Source organism: Castanea sativa, chromosome 4 (assembly GCF_040712315.1).
Source record: "Castanea sativa cultivar Marrone di Chiusa Pesio chromosome 4, ASM4071231v1".
NCBI classification, from domain to species: domain Eukaryota; kingdom Viridiplantae; phylum Streptophyta; class Magnoliopsida; order Fagales; family Fagaceae; genus Castanea; species Castanea sativa.
This window is the reverse complement of record NC_134016.1, coordinates 38,972,380-38,996,273: the sequence shown is the minus strand read 5'-3', so window position 1 is coordinate 38,996,273 and position 23,894 is coordinate 38,972,380. Positions and strand designations below refer to the sequence as shown.

At 37.5% G+C, this 23,894-nt stretch overlaps 1 protein-coding gene across 1 annotated transcript; it reads left to right on the top strand.

Moving 5' to 3' along the window:
- Positions 1-10,619: 10,619 nt before the first annotated feature.
- On the top strand, positions 10,620-14,589 carry LOC142632864 (uncharacterized). Its single transcript, XM_075807184.1, has 5 exons — positions 10,620-10,709; positions 12,189-12,434; positions 13,610-13,680; positions 13,809-14,164; positions 14,374-14,589. Exons 1-4 carry the CDS (start codon positions 10,620-10,622, stop codon positions 13,999-14,001), a joined length of 600 nt encoding a protein of 199 aa, XP_075663299.1. The 3' UTR covers positions 14,002-14,164; positions 14,374-14,589.
- Positions 14,590-23,894: the final 9,305 nt, after the last annotated feature.

The following is a 23,894-nucleotide window of genomic DNA, read 5'->3' as shown; positions in this document are numbered from 1 at the left end:
GTGGCCACGACCCACGAAACGCCGCCACTACGCATTCAATGCGGCACGAAATCCAAAAAAAAAAAAAAAAAAACTGTTCGGTTTCCACGATCGTCACTGACGATCGTGAAACCCGGGGGGCATCTGATGGGACTGACGAAGTTATACATCGACGAGGACCATTTACAGACGAACATAACCAGTCATCGGCAGAAGAGTTAATGTCACTAAATGCTGCCAATAAAGCCTCGGCCGTTACAGGACCAGCTAGACAAACCAACGGGAAGGTATTAACACCCATTACTCCCCTGAAGACGTTACAAGAAGAGTCATTAATACCCCAACGGGTATAATCCCCAAGGGTATATAAAAGCCCTCACAAACACCAAAACAAGGTACAGAAAATAACATCACAACCTGGATATATTCTTGATATCTCAAATCATTATCTTCTTGTGTACTGACTTTATCATCGGAGCCGTTGTGGCAGGCACCACACCGGTGACCACTTGAACAAGTTCTTGCTCCCTCAGGGTCGTCAGATCACTGCCAAGAGCCATCTGGACGAATCCTAGCAAACCGACGAGATACTGCTTCATCAAACATAAACATAAAATGCTGTTTATTTTATTTCTACAGTACTCGAGCTCACCAAGCTCGAGTACCATGTAACTTTATTTTTTTATTTATTTTTGGATTATCGACAAATAAACATAAACATAAAATGGGGTTTATTTTATTTCTACAGTACTCGAGCTCACCAAGCTCGAGTACCTTGTAACTTTTTTTTTGGGATTATCGACAAACAAACATAAACATAAAAATAAGTAGCTTTTTTATGTTTTTATCTATTTAAATAGAAGCATTGTAAAATATAGAGATTTTAATTTCAAAATATGAATTTAATTTCTACATTAAGTAAAAATGTTCACCATTTTCTCATAAAAATTTTTCACTATTTTCTGCATAAACTATTTCTAGCATTCTGCATAAAATTATTTTCTGTTCAGCATTATTTAAAAAATTGTTCACTCTCTTTTCTGCGAAAATTATTTTCTGTTTACTATTTAAATTTTTTTTGATGTTTTCTCATAAAACACCTAATGAAAATATGTTTTCTAAATTTAAACGCCAAAACTGAATGCTTTTTCATGTTTGAATTTCACAATAATCGAATATATTTTTCTGCATTGATAAAATATGTTTTTACATTAATAAAATTTGCTCTCTGCACATCATGTTTATTGTATATTCGAATCTGCTTACTGCCTTTATAAAATCTGTTTTTTGCATTAAGTAGAACTGTTCACTGTTTTCTCATAAAAATTGTTTACTGTTTTCTACATAAACTGTTTTTAACATTGGCGCGGTTATTGCACTTAAATGGTTTTTGTGTTTTTTTAAATATGTAACCATATGAATAATGGACAAACTCCATGAAAGAAAAATGAGTGATTCGTATAAATCACCTAATGGTAAATGCCTCGAATAATTCGAATTTGTAAAAAGTTCGAATTAGTTGAATTTAGAAATTCGGGAAAAATCGATGGAAAATCAATGAACGTACCAAATCATGAAGGTGTACATAAGATGTACAGATAGTCTAGACTTGTTGAGAAAATTGACTTCATTGAAAGTACAAAATAATGAAAATTCAATGGAAACGTATGTACGTTAGATGTACAGATCGTATGAATTTGTTTAAAAATTTGAATTCGTTGAATGTACAAAACCATGAAAACTCAAGGAAAAATAGTGTACATTAGATGTACAGATAATATGAATTTGTTGAAAAATTCGAATTCGTTGAGTGTGTAAAATCGTGAAAATTCAAATGAAAATTGAAGAACATACCAAATTGAGTAAACTCAATGGAAAATTAATTACATTAGATGTACAGATCATCCAAATTTGTTTCCAAATTTGAAGTTGTCAAATGTACAAAATTGTGAAAATTCAATTGAAAATTGTTTACTAATGTACTAATCATCCTGATTTGATTCAAAATTGTTGAATGAAAAAAATCGTGTAAACTCAATGGAAAATCAAAGAACGTACCAAATTGTTGAGCAACACATGTAGCACTACGAGCATCAGTGTAGCAATGGTGGATAGCTCACCCCCAAAATTGATGCATAAACTTTCTAAGGAGGCTTTGCATCCTTGAAAATGGTGCATTACAAAGGGTTGCATATCTGTGTATTCATGTGAGTGTGGATAGGTACTTCTGGTCAGGGTCAATAGTATCGAGCTGTTGAGCAGCACATGTAGAACTGTTTACTATCTTTGGTTATTTTCAAGGATGCTAGTCGAAATGCTCTTCCCATAATCTGTGACTACTGGTTAGAAGTAATAGCACATGGGTACTTCTGGTCAGGGCTCAACAAGTAATGTACAATAAATCTAATTTAGGTGATAAGTGTTATGTGCGTAACATTTCAAATTACACACAGAATATTGGAAACATCAACATATCTAACTGGAGGAATTTCACTTCCTAAGGTGTTTCCTACATTACAAAGCAAAGGACATTGTCCAACCAAAGCACAAGAATCATATGTAGCAACAAAGAACAACAGGGAAAAAATGTGCAAGTGATTTCATATAAACTTAGCCAAAGTTGAATGTACATAATCATCAGTTGTCAGACATTAACAACAACATTTTGTATTGCACAGAACATGTAGACATTAACAACAACGTCTAATGTTCGTAGGTAGAAATTTTTAGAAATCATCATTACTTGAATTTGAGAAGTATGAAATATCTCTTTCATCATCTAACGCAGTAACTTCATTAATAGACTTGATAACTCGCTCTTGCGCCTTCCCCTTTAGATGCTTCCTAGTTTTTTGGATTGCATGAAAACAGTCTAATCACCTTTGCATTTGATTATTCTCTTGTTCAAGATGAGCAAGTATGTTGGCAGGTTCATCTCTAGGTAACTCAACTGAGCGTGCCTTAGGAACTCGTAACCCATGTCATCGACAATACACCTCCAATTCACACCTCTTCTCGTATAGGGTTGACCAGGTGGTTCTACTACGGTGAACTCTATTGTGGTGGTATCTATACTTAGTTTTATAGGTTTGCCGACCATGATGTGCCCGACGCTTCCAAGACTCTCATACGTGTATATTGGCATATTAAGGAAATCTCGCTTCTTTCCAACCCATTTCCCTCCATAGTGGTCTGTGTATGTCTGTAGTTGTTGATCTGCTGGAACTTGTGATAATCCATTTGTTGAAGTAGATCCAAACTTGTTTCGCATTGTACGATTTGATGTTGAGGTGTTGCGACTCATAGCTTAGTCAATCTACGAAGTTATTGGGGGTAGAAATAAGATCATTATTATGGTGCATTTATAACCTCATTTTATGTTCCAAGCATTATAATTTTAGTTATTAGGACTTGTCATGTCAATACAGGCTGGAAAAACACTACATGAATAGGATTTTAAATGTTCCCAATGTTACAGTGAGATTTGAAGATGTGGGCGATAGTTGCAGTGTTCTTGAACAGAGCATCATATTTAATTAACATAGTGCTATGTCCCTAGCACTAGGGTACAATTATTCATATATTTAAGTATTCTCATGAATGTGGATGATATGACTGGACAGTGTGTGAAATCGTGCCGAGCTGTTGAGCAGCACGTGTGAAATAGTGGCGTCTGTTGGCACATGTGGTTCGTATGACTACAGTTGGTGCTACAACAATGAGCTGGTGACGTGTCTTCAAAAATCTTTGTGAGGGAGAGGGAAGGCTATTACAAAAGGCTTTCTAAAACTTAGAACTTAAAAGCTTAGAATCTTAGAAACTTAGAAACTTAGAAACTTAGAAACTTGTCTTCTGTCTTCGTAGTCCATCTCTTTTAAAGGTGAAATGAACCATGGTAAAGTAACCTGAGTAGGTAAATTTAACTCAAGTTAATTTGTCGGTGGTATGGAAATTAGTACTAATGAGTAATAGTCTGTCTGCATCTATCTGGGAATCTTTCAGATCTTGGGAATCTATCAGATCTCTTTTTACGCATGCTAATAAACAGTAGTAACTTTTGAACATCTGTCTGTATCTGTCTGGACTGTCTGTATTTGTCTGGACTGTCTTAATTTGTTTGGAAGCTATTCACGCGTGCTGGTGAATAATGATCTGTTGCCAATGAAATAGTGATTTGTCGCCAGTGAATAGTGATTTATCGCCAGTGAGTAGTGATCTATCTGTCTATCTTTCAATTTGTATCATTCTAGGATCCTTAAAAATCTTTCTTTTCCCAAATAGCCTCCTTGCTGAAGGTATTGGACCATATACAGCTATCTTGTTTGTGTAACTATATAAGTAGAAGCCTCTGTCTAATTCTTTTTGTATCTCATAAATCTTATTACACATGAAATTAGACCATCTTGAGCCAGAGCATCCGGATCATCAAGTGGTAAATAGGTATCTCCTATATACCGGTTGTATTCAAGGATACAACCCCAATCCTGAATAAGAACCAAAATGTGTGTTGGCCGAGCTTCCATATAATAACTATTGTCCCAAGTTGGAAGAGTACTCCAGATAGTGATCTTCATATAATTAAGTCCTCCAATCTGTGCGGCTACTTCTTGGATGACTTTGGGAAATAAACTAATCTGAATTCTAGCTTGTCATGCAGACTTTATTGTGAAATTTTTGAAAAAATATTTTGTCCATAACTTGCATTAAGAGAGGTAATTAAAACATATATATATTTTTATATATCTTGTCTTTTTTGGTAATTTACAACTCAAACCGCCACTTTTATAAGTATTAGTCAAACACTCAACTTTGTCAAAAAGCATTTTTTGATAGTTTTTACCAAACATACTACTTAAAAAAAAAAAAAAAAAAACTCAATTTCGTATTGCACTTTTTAAAACTTCCACTTTTTCCAAAAGAACTGTTTGAAAAAGTTGAACCAAACTCACCTTAGTAGAACTATAGATTGTGGTTTTTTAGTCCTTTGAACCCACTCACTTTTTTTTTTTTTGGGAATTACACTTTACCCACCTATGATTTGTCTCAAATTTAACTTACCCACCCGTGGTTTCATTTTTGACACTTAACCCATTTTTGACATTTAGTTAGAAAATAATTCTAAATTTATGTAATAATAACTCATTTAGTTATAATTTCTCAAAAATATATATAAAGAAAATTTAGGATTAAAGCCATGCAACGCATGGAACTTTCACTAGTATCTTTTATAAATTTAAGCATTATAAAACATTTCATCCACACTTTAAGGGTATCATTTCATTCATTTCTTTCAATTTAAATTTTGAACGAATCCTTCTATATATATAATCATTCTATTACATTCCTTCCAAAATGGCAAAATGATAGATAGTTTGATAGCCATCCAAGCGCATCACAAAACAAATATCTTCTTCTTCTTTTTTAATGAAAACAAAAATCTTTCAAATATCATAGGACATTTCACTTTTGTTATGTTTTTAGTTGATACCACTTCTATTTCTTGCAAAGTGACATTGTCTCCAAGTTCTTGTTCCACGTGTAATAGACAGTTTATTTAATTCAGTGTTAACTGTAGCTATGTATCTTGTTAGACTTTGTTTCATAAAATTGCTAAAGAAACATGACTTTTTCTATACCTCTTGTTTCAAATTTAATTGACTTTCCTCTACTAATGGTTACATTCTAATGTCAACTCGTACTTTTGATTGGAAGATTACTGCATAAATTAAGCCTATGTGAGTGGACTCTGATTGGACCAGATATTGTGTATTGTTGCCCATTCAGCAATCAGCTAGAAAATATTTTGGTTTCTAAAGCATGGAAGCAATAGGCAGTAGAAATCTAAAAGAGATAGTTAGCACTTGTATTGCAATAAATTTTGTAGAAATACAATGTAGCTTAGTATGAAAATAATACACATGAAAAAATACTTTAAAAAAATTATGAGAATGGCATAATAATGTAATTAAAAATGTGCAATTCCTAGTGTTTGTACAATGCAGTTGTGCAATACTAATGATTAGGTACCCAGACCATGAGTATGAAAGAAGTTGTTGCACAATCTGCAAGCTGGCCAGCTTTAAAAGACTACAATGGGAGGTGTATGCATCCCTGTAAAAGTAGATTTGTACTTTCACTACAAAAAAGGGGTCTATAGCCGCGTTTCAAAAACATGGCTATAGACCCCAAAAACGCGGCTATAGGCTATAGCCGTGTTTTCTAGAGCTGTGTTTACAACCCCGGCCTAAGCGGCGCAGCAACAGCCTCTGGGGGTCTGTAGCTACGTTTTTATAACCGCGGCTATAGATCAGCCCTATAGCCGCGTTTTTACAAAACGCGGCTACAAACCTACTTTGAGCTGCGTTTAAACCGCGGCTATAGGTTTTTTTTAAAACAAAAAAAAAAAATTTACTGGGTTTTTTTTTTCCCTAAAAAATTCAAAATTCAAGTTTTTTTAAAAACAAAAAAAAAGTTTCTGAGTTTTTTTTCCCCAAAAAATTCAAAATTCAAACCAAAAAAAAAATTCAAAATTAAACACAAACCCAGAAAATTCAAAATCAAACACAACATACTAACAATACAAATACAACGTGCTCCAAAATATAACAATACAAACTCATGAATCTCCTCTCATTCAACAAAACCAACCCAAATTTAACACTAAATCCATTCAAAGAACACAAAAACTCAAGAACACAAACTCATTTAAACATAAGTACAATATCAGCAACACAATAGCAAAAATAACCTCTAGCAAAAGTATAATACCCATAAAAAAATTAGAGAATTTTTACCTCAAATAGTAAAGATGCACTACAAAAAAAATGTCTATTAGCGACTAAGAATTTTTGACGGACCCAAAAAGCCCTCTCAAAAAATATTATTTGTGATGGCAAAATAAAGCCCTCACAAATACTTGGTAAAATGTGATATATTTGCGACCAACAAAAAAAGCTGTCGCAATAATGTGCTATAGCCGTTACAAATACTAATATTTTGGAGGGAAATTTTCCCTTCATATTATTTGCAAGGGACAATTAAAATCTCTCGCAAAAAGTGTATTATTTGTGACGGTTAAAAAAATGCTGTCACTAATACTAAATTATTTGCGAGGGCTAGGATTGACCTTCACAAATAATCATTAAAATTTTAAAAATTTTGGAGGGAAATGTTCCCACCAAATTATTTCCGAGGGACAATAAAAATTCCTTGCAAAAGGTTTATTTCTTGTGAGTTAAAAATATACCCTCAATAATACTAAATTATTTGTGAGGAGCCTCATCTCTTGTATAGAAAATAATGCATCCCAACAAAATTGCTTTCACTAATTCAAGGAAAAATTATTTCCATGGATCAACTTCTAATTGAGGAAAATAAATATCAATTTTTTAGGGAAAAATGAGTAGTGAAACAAATTTTGCAGCTCTTGGATATTCCCATCCCGTAAAATCACAAATCAAGCACAACAATTATCATACCTCTGCTGAATAACCTCATAATGCTCCTCCCTTTGGCTTCGTCCAATTAACTCACGCACCTGAAATAAACGACAAATATCAATTTGTTCATATACAAAGATGCTGCAAAAATTAAAACTAGAATCAAGTACATGGAAATCAAACAATAAACAAGTAGAATAAGACAATGTACCTTTGGTACAAGGACATCCGCAGCAGCCACTGTCTTACAGTCATCATTAACCTTCATGTAGAATGCCTTGATATCTTTTGGGTAATTATAGACGATGACAGGCTTCTGAAACTTCACCTCTATCAAGGATTTGCAAAATTAGAAAAGAAAACCCAAGACATCACAGCAACCACAATTCAAGCACAAAGAACCCATAAAAAACAGTCACAGCCCTTTCATGTTCGGATGCTAAATCAATCCCCTATTCAACTTTATTCTCAAACTTCCTGCCACTTTTCACAGCCTCTTCTAGAAGTTTAACAGCCTCTGTATATGAAATCAGCTCAAAGCGGGTGGAATATACCATTCTTAGGCGATTAATGCAAGTTTTATCAAACATATCAACCATAAACTCCATATCATCAAGGCAATTATCAGGTAAACTCTAACACAGAAATTTCAAATATGCCTCCGCACAGAAATTTCAAAACACTGACACAGGAATTTAGCACTACTTTTAAATAAATTCATATTTATCAGGATAGTTACTTTTATAAAAAATAATTTTGAAAGACCTGTGGGGTTCCAATTTCTGCTTCTGCTATTGCTCTACTGCCGCTACCAGCCTCTCACTCTCCCAGGTCTCACTTAGGTATTATTTTTTTCAATTGTCTTGATCTTTAGTCGCTTTTCTCTTTTGTTTTTTTTTTTTTTTTTGGTGTCTTGCCGCACAGTTTGTGTTGTCAGTTGGCGTGAGTTGGGAATGTTAGAGGGAAAAGTGAAAAAATTTAGAGGGAAAGGGGAATTGTGCTCCAAGGAAGTTGGGAGTAGGGAGTGTTTGAGGGAAAAGTGAAAAAAATTTAGAGGGAAAAAATGGGTATTGGTGTTAGAGGGAATTGATGGACATGTGGGGCTAAGGTTTAAAGTTTTATAAAAAATTGTGTGTTATAAGAAATTTTTTTTGTTAATTTAAATTTTAGAATATATGTAGCAGCATGTGTATTGAAGTTTATAAGGTCTAAAGTTTAAACAACTAGTATAATTTTTTATAATAAACAAGAACAAATAGGAGTATGTATATGAAATACATAGGTTAATTAATGAAATAAATTAGATATAATTCATAAATTGAATAGCTCCCCAAAATTAGATAATAAAAAAGATTATATGTCATATTTTAAAAGAACAATATGAAAATTTTCCATAGTGAGGTATAATCAAATACTATAAAATAACAATATAGTTCAACTAAAAAATATTAAAACAAATGATGAGTATGCTTAAATGTAAAAATGGTTTAATCTGAGCTCAATTTGGTTGTTCAATTGAGCTTAAATTTCATCAACACCAATATTTTACCATGCTATGCAAATCCAACGGTAAGAATTGGAATCTAAATTGGCGCATGAAGGTTACATGTCGTGTACCCGTACTTTGATTGATCTGCTCTCACAATCAAACCATCCAATCACACCCTAATTTCACCAATACGCATTCTTTACCGTGCTCTTCCCATCCAATGGTTGGACTTTGAATTTGGTGCCATTTTCAAAACTGTCAAATTCTAGACCTGTGCCCTTGCAGGGCGCCTAAGGCCCCCACCACAAAAGGCTCAAAATTTTACTCCTAAGAAAAAAGGCATTGTCCCCTATTATAAAAGGCTCAAAATTTTATAAAATTATATATGTGTGTATGTGTATATGTATGTATGTATATATGTGTAGGTGTGTGTGTGTGCGCGTGTGTGTATATAATGGTTGTTTGCCTTTTTTATTATTATTAGTGATACTAAAGATAAAGCAAATTTACTATAGGATTAAAAATTGACATGTTACCTATCACAAAAAAAAAAAAAAAAAAAAAAATTCAAACATTCATAATTAGGTTGTTGAAATTTATCGATCATAATCATTTTCATATTATATTGTGAACATCTTTTAGTACCATTAATGCATTTTTCCTTTTCATTTCTATCAAGGCTTTTGAAATACAAGACCAATAGCAACCTAACCCAATTGAAACTCTAAAATGTTTCAAAAAAAATGTTACAAATGTGTTAAATCACCAATTATAGATTAATCTCTCTCTCTCTCTCTCTCTCTCTCTCTCTCTCTCTCTCTCTAAAACAAGTAATAAAATTAAAAATTAGATTACGATTTTACTTAACTATACATTGTCATATATCGAAAATAAAGTATTTTGTTAATTGACATATATTTTTATTTCTTTTTATCAAAATTTATGGTTCAACTATGATATTAAATTCTCTATATAAAATTAACATTAGTTAAGTTCGTAATATTCTTCAAATTAAGTAATTAATTATATTGTGTCAAATTAACCTTGATTTGATTAGTATTAAATAATGTTATTTAATTAATATTTACATATAAAATGCTTCACATGAATTTTCATCTTAAGCACCAAATTATGTTGAGTTGCCTTTGTGCCCCTATACCTATCCCCTAGGAAAAAACTTTGACTACCTTGACCAAAAAATTCAATATACATCCTTTAAAATTTTGTTTAAAATCGATTTTTTTCCCCTTGATTTTTGAAAAATCTCTTTTAACAACAAGATACTAGTAGGCATCCCATGTATCACACATAAGAGTGACCAAGGTAGCCCTCACAAATTGAGATTTTTATTTTATCTCAACATTAACCCTCGCTAGTCATGGGTTTTTTAAAAAGAATTTAAAGTAAGGACATTTTCCCCCTATAAAATCAAAACCATTTATATCTAAGCACATGTATTATTCTAAATGCATGTGTAGGGGTTTAGGCCCAAAAGGCCCGTGCAGGCCCATTTAATTAGAACCCAAAATAAGACCCAAGGCCCATTGGAACAATTCGCTATGGCATGCGTAGGGGGAGTTGACCCCGAACCTTATCATAGTAAGCCCAACCCTGAGGTCGGGGTGAGGCAAAGGGACACCACCCCTAGGGAGTTTTAGGTGGTTGGCCTAAATATTGATCAGCAATGAGGGAAGTGAGCATAGGGCACGAACATGGCAAGGTCGGTGACTCGAGGGCTTGTAGTGTCATCGGGGAAGTTCACCATCAAGGACTCTCTAGACTTGATTACAATTCCAGTTCTTGTTGCTACAATGTTTTCTCCACCGATTCTTAGATTCTCTCTTTCCTCTAGAAGGTTTCTTACATTATATAGCTATTTTCCATTGATCTTGGCCATCCATTTGTTAATCATGTAGACCACAACTTGAGTGCTTGTCCCATCAGACGTTTCCCCAAACCTTTTGTGAGTTGCGGCTACCTAGACAGCACTGTTCGGAGGTCTTCTCCACATAAATGCAGTTAGAGGGTTTGGTAAGGTGCAATAAATGTGGTAGTAGCTTCCTTCCCTTCAGACATGACAAGACTGACCTCCTCCCTAAAGCCCTTCCTCTACAGTGTGACCTCCTCAGGTAATGTGCCACTGACATGGTCAAGGCTCACCTCCTCAGTTTTTAAACAAACTAAAGTTAATTTTACCAATCATGATATGCCACATATTTACTTTTTTTTTTAAATTAAAAACTTTAGTTATTTTATAAAGAAAGTTAAATAAATACATAGCAAGTTTTGATTATAGGAACATAAAAAAATAGTAGTACAAGGACTTATATTGGAAGTCCAAAACTTGTTACATAGTGTGTGCAACTACTAATAATGTCATCAATAAATTTTGAACTTTACGGCCTTTTGTGATTAAAATATTGGATTAATGAGTTTGCCAAGTATTTATATCTTTTTATTTAAGTCAAGTATAAATAAGATTGAATCTCTCTTGTGGGTTCCAGTTAGCTCAACTAGTAAAGTCTCTGATAGTCGTATAAGAGGTTTGGGGTTCAATCCCCGTCTACACCAAAAACTGATTGGTGTCTTTGGTCTAATGATAAAGAGCTATCATTGGGAGTAGACGTCATAGGTTGAAATTTTCTATAAAAAAAATTTGAATCTCTCTCATAGAAAAAAGTATAAATAATATTTCTTCTAAAAAAATTTATAAATAAGATGGACTTTAAATACTTTCAAACCATAAATTATTTTGAAAGATAGTCCCCTTCTAAATAAACATGTTGTATATCTATTTCTTTGACAAAATTTAACTTGTGTACATCTACAATTACCTATGTATATATCATGAGGCAAATGATATATACATATATATATATATATATATATATATATATATTTTTTTTTTGGGAAAGGCAAATAAAATCTCTATCTTAATATAATAAAAATATATATTTAATATATGCATCTATTCCCAAAACTGAGCATATCTATAAGTTAAAAATATAATAATAAATAAGAATCCTTGGAGCACTAGCAATAGTGGTACTAAAAGCTATTCTTAGTACCACTATATACTAAAACAGTGTTACAGTGAAGCTATAGTTATAATTTTTTACTCTCCACCCAATAAAAATACTATATGTTTGTTGATTTTATTTTTCTATTCTTTTTATTAAACCGTGTTTATCACTCTCCTCTCACTCTCAACTCCTTTTGAACTCTCCAACCCCTCTCTCAACTCCCTCTGAACTCTCACCTCTCTGTCTCACTGCCGCTAGCCTCAACGTCACCGGCCCACTATTGACCCACTCCGTCGAAGTCCCAAGCCGACCCAAGCCCCAAGCCGCCGATCCACGCCTCCGCCCAGTCCTCTATCTCACCGCTCACCCAACGCCGACAAGCCTGGGTTTCTCTGGATTTCATGGGTTTCATCGTCGATCCAAGCTCTGGGTTTCTCTGGGTTTCATTGTCAAAGCCGCAGCTGCCTTCCTCAGCCCATTGCTTTGGTTTTCCGCCGAACTCAGGTATCACTCTATTCTTTCTCTCTCTTTTTTTTTTCTTCTTTTAAAAAAAAAATTTTTTTATAATAATTTTTACGATATGATCTGTGGTTAAGACTTACGAGTTAAGATATGGAGTTTGTGGCATCTGAGATTTTGAGTAGTGATTTGGGTATTTTTAATTTCATGATTAAAATGGTGTGGTTTGTTTGTACTCCCTGTTCTGTGATGGGATCCTTGTGATTTGGTTGTGTTCTCTTCGTTTATGCAGTTTGTGAGGCTTTAAGTCACTTAATTGCATGTGAATCATATGGGTATGTTGGGGGAAATTCGGTGTTTGAACTTTTTTGGCTGGGGTTTTATTAAAATGTTTAGTTAGTTAAAACATTTTGGTTGGTTGCTGAGAAAATGTTGGTAAAGGGGGAAATTTAGGCACTTAGTTTAAAGTTTTATGGTTATATACTCAATTTTAAGGAATGTCTTTTGATTGCAAGGGGTTAGGGTAGTTGAGAAGGGTCAGGATTAATGCAAGCAAGTGTATGACTTAAAGTAATGTTTTAAAGTAAACAAATCTCAATGAAACTCTTCCCCTAACATTATCATATGTTGTTGTAATTAAGTTAACCCCTCTTTGGACCAAACTTTCTCTTATTCAATATCATGAAATTCCATAGTTCTTGCATATAAATAGGAAAAGTGAGAGTGTAAGGGCTTTACAACTATCAGGAGTTTTGAGTTGTTTTAAAATTTTCATTTATCTGTTGATTTGATGGTGGTTGATTTCAGATTTCACATTTCGTATTTCTGTGCATGTGATACATTGAAAGTGATTTCCTGCCAACCAGAAGAATCATAATCACGTTCTATTGTGTAGTACACACACTTTGGTGTGTTGTATTGGATTTGAGATTCGATTTGAAAATTTCCAAGCCAAATATGCATCCCCCAATGACTTAGCATACCTCTAATTGATTTTCATATTGTAGCTGTGGGGCTGACTTATTCTCCACCTACAGATATGGAATTTAAAGAATTTTATTTTATCTCTTCCTTTTTTGAGAATTTAGTGCATCAAATATGGCCTATACATTATGTTTGATCAATTCAAATTTGATGTCTTAGTCGTCACTTTTGGCATAGTTTAATCAAATTTCTTGGAAGCAAACTAAAATCTTTTTGTGATTTTATTTGATTTGCAGGAATCTAAATCTCTTAAAGATATACCAGTAGTGATCATGTCCTCAGAGAACATCCCATCAAGGATCAACAGGTAAAGGGCATAACATACATTTTTGTTTTAATATAGTTACTGAAAAATGCATTTAGTTTTAAATTTAAAAAAAATGAGAATTGTTTGATTCAGTTTTTAATCTAACATGGTCTAATTGGTTTGATCAGATGCTTGGACGAAGGAGCAGAAGAGTTCTTTTTGAAACCAGTTCAATTATCTGATGTGAATAAGCTCAAACCCCATTTGTTGAAGGGAAGAGACAAGGAATCAGAGCCCAGCATCAACAAGAGAAAGGGCATGGAAGAATGCCACTCACATGACAAAACAAGAACAAAATATGATGGCTTGGAAGTGGTCTAAACTCTAACCAGTAATTTGATGATATATGGAGCTTTAGACTGCTCATGTGATCGCTTTATGCCTCCATAAGCAGTCTGTAGGGATGTTGCACACTGTTTTAAATACAAAGTGGTGAATAGCAAACCTGACTTTTAAACCAGTCTCAAAACCTCTTTACTGAAAGGTAAGTTGCAATACAGCTTTCCTTGCTTATAGCTTATCCGAGACCTAAGGAGTTTATTGTTGTTTTTGATATATTATTATATGATTAGATTTGATATGGTATATTGGTACTTATTTATTAAAGCATTGATACAAATACAAATTCACTTTAATTGTTTCATTTTAACTCATGTTTAATTTTTTATTTTTTTTTATTTTTTATTTTTTAAGGATGGTACCAGCAGAGATGAAGATGACTACTCAAACAATAACATAGAGGTTGAAAGCAACTTGAAGGGTGACTTAGAGGAAGACTGATATAGATCTTATCATAATTCTAGTTGTTTAAGTTTAAAACAAGGTTTAAATTCAGGATTTCTTTGTATATTTTATATTTTAAAGTTTGAACTTATGTGAATTTTTATCTTTTAATGGATCAATTTTTAGTAATTATTGGACTATTGTAACATTATAGTTAAACAAAAATGATATAAAATAAATTATAAATAATAAAATATTTCAAAAATTATATAAAATATTACCACTAATGACATAAAAATTTGGTCATAAATAACTTTATAGTGACGAGAAAGTCCCTCACAATTAATAGAATAACGACACTTAACCTCTTGCAAAAATGTTTTAAGTGACAGCTTAATGTCATCACCATTATTCCTAACTAATTGCGAGGGGGTTAAAATCCTTTGCAAATAAATTTTGTCGACGTCATTATTTGTCTCGTCGTTAATTTAAAATTTGCAAATAATTGCGAGGGTATAAAGGTCTTCACAAATAGTTATTAATGATGGCTGCTTCTCCTCGCTAAAAATAAGTTGCGAGGGGTTAAAAACCCTCGCAAATAAATTTTATCGATGATATTATTTGTCACTAAAAATTATGTCGGCAATTTGAAATTTGTAAATAACTAATTGCGAGGGTATAAAGGTCCTCACAAATAGTTGTTAACAATGACTGTTTTCCTTCGCTAAAAATAAGTCGACTTTTCTCGTCGTTTGGTAATCTATTTGTGAGGGCGAATTTGTTTAGTAGCGATAGTGGATTGCCCTCGTAAATTATTTATTTGCGAAGGTATGGTCGCAAAATCTCTTTTAGCAACAAGAGCAAATACGACGGCCTTCGAGGGTCATATGCCCTCGCTAATAATCTTTTGCGACGATATTTGAATTTTTGCGAGGGTATTCTAGCCTTACTAGTAGACTCTTTTTTTGTAGTGATGAGTGAGCCTTTAGCTTTTCTTATGAAGTTTTCCAGTGACCCTTGCTTGAAAAATGAAGTATATGGTAGTGTGGAGTGTATCGGTGGGACACTGAGGGAGAGGTGTGCGTTGTGTTGAAAGAAAAAAAATAAGGAAAGAAAAAGAAAAGAAGAAGTAGCAGCAAAGAAACAAAGAAAAAAAAAAAAGAGCTGTGTTGGAGTGAAGAAGGAAAAAAAAAAAAAAAAAAAAAAGAGAGAACGAAAGAAGAGCTGGGCGTGATTTGCAGAGAAGAAAGAAAGAAACCCAACAAAACAGATAAGAAGGACAAAAGAAAGAAAAGATAAGAGTGGGGGTAGGTGGGAAAGTGGGGTTCTGGGTTTTTTTTTTATTGGTGTTACTTATAGCCGCGTTTTTGAAAACGCGGTTATAGCCCCTCCCTTATATAAAAAAATAATTTATTCGAACGCACAAGTCATCCTTTGAAAAAAAAATATATATTATTTGACTGGACCTATAGCCGCGTTTTTGAAAACGCGGCTGTAAGTGCACAATTGCACCTGGACCCAAAGACAACTACGGGCTCAGGCCCAATGAGCCTTAGACAATAAAATTTGTAGAGTGTGGGCTTGAAATCTAGGTTAGAGGTACTGAGAACTTGACAACAGCCTGAGAGTTACAAACACTTATGAATAACAATTGTTAATTGTAAATAGGCCTCCTTGGATGTAAGCCGAGGACCAACTCTGTATTATTTCTCTTTCTTTCTTACAGGTTACAATCCTTAATTTCCTTTCTTTTTCTTTAGAGAGAGAGAGTGAGCCAGAGAGAGAGAGAGAGAGAGATCCCCCACTCTTTTGCATTCCTCCCCCTTAAATACCCCTTTTTCAGATACCTTTTGGGACCCTGACTAGAAGTTTATGCCCTACTGTTCAGGGGTCACTTCCCCATTAATGCGGCCAGGGAGGTAGGTGCAGAGTCTTTAATGCGGAGGTGGCAGCCTTTGCTCTAGATATTTTCCTTAACACTGGTGTATCGAGAAGGTTTAGGGTTTCCCCCTTTAACCATTAGTCTTTCTAGAGTTGTGCTTTGACCTTCATAATGAAGCTTTGAATTCTCTTGGGCTTGAGGAGAAGCTCGTCCTCGGCTGCACCCTTGGACCCTCGGTGTATTGGCCAATTCGTAGAGTTCAATTCTGGAGCAAGTCGGCCCTCCATGCTACAGTCCAAAGACCCATATGCCCATTTAGGTCCTTTTACTCCCTACAATAGCCCCTCAAAACTCTATTTTTCATCATCCGAGGAGAAAAATAGGGTTTTGATACAACAAAAACTTTCCCCACACGTTCCGTAAATAACTACGCGTGTGAAGACCGTTTTTCGTCCCAGAGGATGCCACCTGGCGGTTTGATTTTAAAAAACGCGCGCATTTATTACCGTAAGTTACACCTTGTCCCCCACGTTCAACGGTGAGATGAGCATCCAACGACCCTTGTTACTCCATGAAAATTTGGGCGGGACAAATGTAATTTCGAGGCTGCTTCCCGCACGTCGTGACGCTTCGGAAACCTGCGCCTTTATTTATTTCTCCAGAGGCTAATCCCATCAAAACATCAGCAATCACCTTTTGTCTGCAGAAATCCGTGGAAGTTTTCACAACTTGAAATTTGTAAGTCCTCACTTCTTTTCTCTTAACCCTTTCTCCTCGGACCCTGTCCTCGGCTACCCTTATAACAGTTCTCACTCTTAGAACTTAGTTTTTCATTTCTTGCTGATGGGAAAGTTTAAATGTCTAGTTGATACTGCCGCTGGGATGGAAGGCTTTAGAGCCAAGTACCGTATTCCCAGCGACGTAGGTTTAGAATACTGCCCGGCGGAAGCCGTGGCCGGTTTTAGGAAAACCGGAGAGGTCATCATCCTTATGGTCGCCTTTGTAGAAGGTGGGATGACCCTCCCAATGAAACCCGTAACTAGAGAGTACCTCCGCAACCATCAGTTGTGTCCCAATCAGTGCGCTCCAAACGTTTTTAGAGTTTTAGGTAGCGTCGACGCTCTAAATGAGCAAATGGGTCTGAACCTCACCTGGCATGATGTCGTCTTTATGTACAAATGCCACAAACTCACTGGAGTAGGTTACTACATCAAATCCCGCTCCAGCATAGTTAGGTTGATCTCCTGTTTGCCCAAGTCCAATAAAGGCATGAAGGATGACTACCTCATCGTCTCTGGCAACTGGCACGATGGCCCCCACTGCCCAGTTAAGTGGGGAGATCCAGGTGCGACACCTTTAGGATTTAACTTCCCATCCCATAACTCCCTGAATCATCTAGGAATGTGCATTTGCATTTACTTAAGCGTCTAACTTTAATTTGTTATATGTTTTGCGCCTCTGACCATGTTTGTTTATTTGGATGTTTTTCTTTGCAAATAAGCAAAACGTACGCCCATGCTTGAGCCACTGCAACGTTGCAGATTTGAATAGAGTGCTACGTTTCGAGGTGTTCGTTAGCAGAGACCTACAACTTAGGGCGGCCCACTTGATTCTGGGGTACAATCCCGTCTCCTCGGACTTCTAGGAGATCGAGAACGCGATAATCGCGGGTGACCGAAGGCGTAGGAAAATTAACGTAGCCAGACCCCACTTTCTGGCCGACCACGACATCCCTGACGCCCCAAACACAGTGTTGTACGCACAGGCCATAGCGGCAGTTCCCCTTGCTGTGCACCCTCAGGCAATTACTGTACCAGAGGAGCGAGTATCCTCTTCGAACATGTTGGACGAGGAGATAGACCAGTTTCGGCTCGAGGACTCCCCACGACCTCGCGAAAACCCGTTTGTTATTCTTTCCGACGAGGAAGAAGAAGAAGCTGAGGCCTCTGGGATCGCGGGTCTGGTTATAGCGCGTCCGGACGACAGTTCTATTGAAGAAGATATGGACAAGCTAAAGGGCCTTATGACCGATAGAGGCGCTCGAGTGGTAAAGAAGGGAGCAAGAGGGTCCCAAGCTCCCCCTGCCTTGCCACCACCCCCTCCTCCAGCTGAGCCAAAACCTCCCACTGACGATTCTAAGAAGAAACGAAAAGTTGATGCCGAGGATGTTGGTGGCGAGAAGCCAAAAAAGCTGAAACAGCAGCCACCACCGGCCCAACAGCAGAAGCTGGACAAGGGCAAAGGGCGCGCTTGCTCAGTTGAAAGTGGGGAGATAAGGGACGTGGCCGAGGTGCCCCGAGCACCAGCCACCTGGTCTCCTGACTTGAGGCTGGACGGCGCCCCAATTCCCTGCCACTCCAGCATTAGAACAGTCCAACAAGGCCACGCCCACCATTTAGCTGAGGTGTTGGAGCGTCCTCTTCTGCTGCCCAGGGATATGGAATCCTTGGAGAAGATGGGCCAGCCGCAGCTGTTCCTCTCGTTAAAAAGGGGCTTAGCTCTGGTAAGTTCCATCTTACACTTATATTCTATATCTATTTGTAAACACTTCACTGCATTTAACCTCCTAACATTTTTGCAGTCCATCCAAGAGGTTTTCGCGGCCGAGAAGTTCGTGGAGGATTCTCGGAAGCGCGCTGGGATGGAGCAAGGGCTAAGACAAGAGGCAGAAAGGTCTCTAGGCCAGGCCTTAGCAGAGGACGGGAAGGTCACGTCAGAGCTGGCCGATTTGAAAAGAGAAAGAGATGGTGACAAGGCCAGCCTGAAGACGATGGAGGGCCAAGTCGAGGGGCAGCGTAAGCTTCTCCGCCAAAAGGATGACGAGCTTGCCCAAGTCCAACGGGCACGCTCTGACTTAGAAAAGGAGCTTACGCGTGCGAAGGAGGAAGCTCGCGCCCACAAGCACACCCTGGAGGCCGCGAAGAAGGCCAGTTATCAGGAGGGGGTGACTAGAACAGAAGAAGAGCTGACAGAGGCTTTTGCGGCCTTGTGCCGAGAGTACTGTCAACTGGTCTGGGGAAAGGCCATGAATGCGGCAGGGGTTCCTCAAACTTTCGAGCTGAGGAAGCCTGAGAACATTTGGCTCCCCCTAGACATTCAGAAAATTGAAGACCCTCATGTGGCTACCTCTCCTGCCCTTCCTCCTGTGGTGCAAGAGCTTGTCCCTGCTCCTACAGAACCTGAAGGTTCCCATAAAGAGAAGGACGAGTGCGGTGGTGCCGAGAAGGAGCAGATCCAAAGCGTGGAGCCCCTCATTCCTTCTACAGACAAAGGGAAACAAGTCTTGTCCACCTTTGAGCTAGAATTGAAGAGTACTGAGGCTGGCAGCAGCTCCCTTCAAGACCCCCCTTCCCTAGTTTAGGGCCTAGTATAGGAACTTTCTGTACTTCCCTTCTTTGTATATAATTAATGAAGAAAATTTTTATTCAACTTTCGTTCATGTTGTCTTTATTTTACTTTATTCTTTTTGTGCTTGCCATGAAAGTTTTTAATAACAAATAGTTAAAGAGAAAATAGTATAAATAAGTATAACTCCACCATGCAAACCACTATGACTTCAAAACAGCCACATAACTCAATTTAGAGCTCAAATAATGTCATACTTAGACAACTCACATGAGTGTTAAACCTTTGCAATCTGACATATTGCTTTCAGTAGGATGCAAGGTCCGAAGACCATTCCTTACAAAAATTTGTTTAACACTTAAAAATGAAGAACTTGAGATCCAAATTAACGAATGGCGAGATAATGATTTCCACAAAACGGGTGATAAGAATAAAAACAGTGACAAGATATTAAGAACAGTGACAAGGTTTGTGGTCCGAGGACTATACTTAACCAAGTTTCTGTTTAATTTTTAAGAATAGTAACTTCAAATGTTAATTTCCCCAAAGTAGGAGGTCCGAGGACCCGACATAACTAAGGTTCTGTTTAACAAATGACAAGACATCAATTTCCACAAGGTTTGTGGTCCGAGGACTACACTTAACCAAGTTTCTATTTGATTCTTAAGAACAGTAACTTCGAATGTTAATTTCCCCAAAGTAGGAAGTCCGAGGACCCGGCATAACTAAGGTTCTGTTTAACAAATGATAAGACATCAATTTCCACAAGGTTTGTGGTCCGAGGACTACACTTAACCAAGTTTCTGTTTGATTCATAAGAACAGTAACTTCAAATGTTAATTTCCCCAAAGTAGGAGGTCCGAGGACCCGGCATAACTAAGGTTCTGTTTAACAAATGACAAGACATCAATTTCCACGAGGTTTGTGGTCCGAGGACTACACTTAACCAAGTTTCTTGATTCTTAAGAACAGTAACTTCAAATGTTAATTTCCCCAAAGTAGGAGGTCCGAGGACCCGGCATAACTAAGGTTCTGTTTAACAAATGACAAGACATCAATTTCCACAAGGTTTGTGGTTCGAGGACTACACTTAACCAAGTTTCTGTTTGATTCTTAAGAACAGTAACTTCAAATATTAATTTCCCCAAAGTAGGAGGTCCGAGAACCCGGCATAACTAAGGTTCTGTTTAACAAATGACAAGACATCAATTTCCACAAGATTTGTGGTCCGAGGACTACACTTAACCAAGTTTCTGTTTGATTCTTGAGAATAGTAACTTCAAATGTTAATTTTCCCAAAGTAGGAGGTCCGAGGACCCGGCATAACTAAGGTTCTGTTTAACAAATGATAAGACATCAATTTTCACAAGGTTTGTGGTCCGAGGACTACACTTAACCAAGTTTCTGTTTGATTCTTAAGAACAGTAACTTCAAATGTTAATTTCCCCAAAGTAGGAGGTTCGAGGACCCGGCATAACTAAGGTTCTGTTTAACAAATGACAAGACATCATTTTCCATAAGGTTTGTGGTTCGAGGACTACACTTAACCAAGTTTTTGTTTGATTCTTAAGAACAGTAACTTCAAATGTTAATTTCCCCAAAGTAGGAGGTCCGAGGACCCGGCATAACTAAGGTTCTGTTTAACAAATGACAAGACATCAATTTTCACAAGGTTTGTGGTCCGAGGACTACACTTAACCAAGTTTCTGTTTGATTCTTAAGAACAGTAACTTCAAATGTTAAAGGTACTTATAACTTTGAAACGTTAACTGACAAAAGCACATTTTATTAATAATAATACCTTCTAAGATTATTTACATTCCATGGGCGAGGTACAATTCTTTCATCTAGGTCAGCTAACCGATATGACCCTATGCCTGCTACTGAAACAATGCGATAGGGGCCTTCCCATTTGGGTCCTAGCTTACCCCAAGCTGGGTTCTTAGAAGTCCCTACAATTTTTCTTAGTACAAGATCACCAGGTGCAAGTGGCCTTAGCTTCACGTGGGCATCATATCCCCATTTTAGCTTCTATTGATAATAAGCCATTTGGACGATAACTGCGTCGCGTTGTTCCTCAAGTAAATCAAGACCTTTCTCCAGGAGTCCATTGTTATTCTCCAGGCTAAAAGAGCTCGTCTTTAGGGTGGGAAAACCAGATTCCAGAGGTATCACCGCCTCGGCTCCATAAGTCATAGAGAATGGTGTTTCTCCCGTGGACCTGCGCAGTGTGGTCTGATACATCCACAAAACATGAGGGAGCTCTTCTACCCATCTGCCTTTCGCATCGTCCAACATTTTCTTGAGTCCACTGACTATGACCTTGTTAACGGCCTTAACTTTCCCATTCTCCTAAGGATAAGCTGGGGTGGAGTATCTATTTATGATACCCATGTCACCACAATATTGCCTAAAGGCCTTGCTGTCAAATTGAACGCCATTGTCTGAGATAAGTGTGTGTGGTATACCGAATCTAGTGACAATATTTTTCCAGACAAACTTCTTGGAATCAACATCTCTGATATTTGCTAAGGGCTCGGCCTCAACCCATTTAGTGAAATAGTCTGTTCCCACAAGAAGCCATTTTTTGTTTCATGCAGCTCTCGGAAATGGCCCCACTATGTCCAATCCCCACTACGCAAAAGCCAAGGACTGGAGAGAGGGTTAAGAACCCCTCCAGGTTGATGAATATTTGGGGCGAACCTCTGGCATTGATCACATTTTCTGGCGCAGTCCTGAGCCTCTCTCTGTATATTGGGCCACCAATAACCCTGAGTCAGGGCCCTATGGGCTAAGGACCTTCCCCCAGTGTGGCTTCCACAAATCCCTTCGTACAGTTCCTCCAGAAGTGCTTCTGTTGATTCAGGGTGCACACACAACAAGTACGGTCTTAAGAAGGATCGTTTGTACAGTTTTTGGTCCTCGGACAACAAGAAACGTGGCGCCTTTCAACGTATCTTTTCTGCTTCAGACTTGTCTTCAGGAAGGATGTCATTCCTAAGAAAAGATAGAACCGGGTCAATCCAACTAGGTCCAAGCCTTATTAGGTGGATGCAGGCCACCTTGGCGGGGGTAAGAGTTGGCTCTAGCAAATCCTCCACAAGGATAATCCTGGGCAAACCCTGAGCCGAGGACGTTGCTAACGTAGCCAAAGAATCAACATGGGTATTTCCACCTCTAGAGATGTGGGTTAAGATAAAGGAGTCAAAATCTATTTAATGACGCTTGACCTGGGCCAAGTAATCCTGCATTCTTGGGTCCCTAGCCTCCATGGTCCCCGTGACCTGGCCGACCACTAACTGAGAGTCCGAGAATACATGGACTTTCTTTCCACCCATCTTGTGTAACATGTTTATGCCCACCAAGACTGCTTCATACTCGGCTTCATTATTAGTAGCCGAGAATGACAGCCTTAGAGATTTTTCGAAGATAATTCCCTCAGTGGATATCAGAACAAGTCTGACACCAGACCCTCTCTTATTAGCTGCCCCATCCACATACAGTTTCCAAGTCGAAGGCACTGCGGCTGTGATCACACCAACTGATTTTTCATCCATGTGTGCTGCTTTTAGAGTTTCTTCTAGCAATGGTTCAGTAAACTCTGCCACCAAGTCAACGAGGACCTGGCCCTTCACCGAGGTGCGAGGCCTGTATTTAACGTCAAAAGTTCCTAAAATGGTTCCCCACTTTGCCACCCTACCAGAGTAGTCCGCGCTGCATAACACTGCCTTGAGAGGCAATTGGGTCAGAACCACTACAGTGTGAGACTGGAAATAATGAGGAAGCTTGCGCGTGGCATGAACTATGGCCAGAAGCGCTTTCTCCAAGAGCAGATAGCGCACCTCGGCCTCATTCAAAGACTTACTAACATAGTAGACCGGTCTTTGCACTCCGCTGTCATTCCTTATAAGGACCAGGCTGACTGCATAGACGGCCACTGCCAGATAAGCAAACAAGACCTCGTCCGCCTCGGGGCGAGACAAGATGGGTGGCCGAGAAAGATATTGCTTAAGCTGCTGGAAAGCTAATACGCAATCCTCGGTCCATTGAAACCCTTTCCACTTATTCAACAATTGGAAGAAAGGACGGCATCAGTCAGCTGACCGAGAGATAAACCTATTCAATGCAGCAATCATTCCAGTCAATTTTTGGATCTCTTTTGGGTTCCGAGGCGGCTGCAAATCCTAAATAGCCTTGACCTATGCTGGGTTCACCTCTATGCCTCTGTGAGTAATCATGTATCCCAAAAACTTTTCGGACCCCA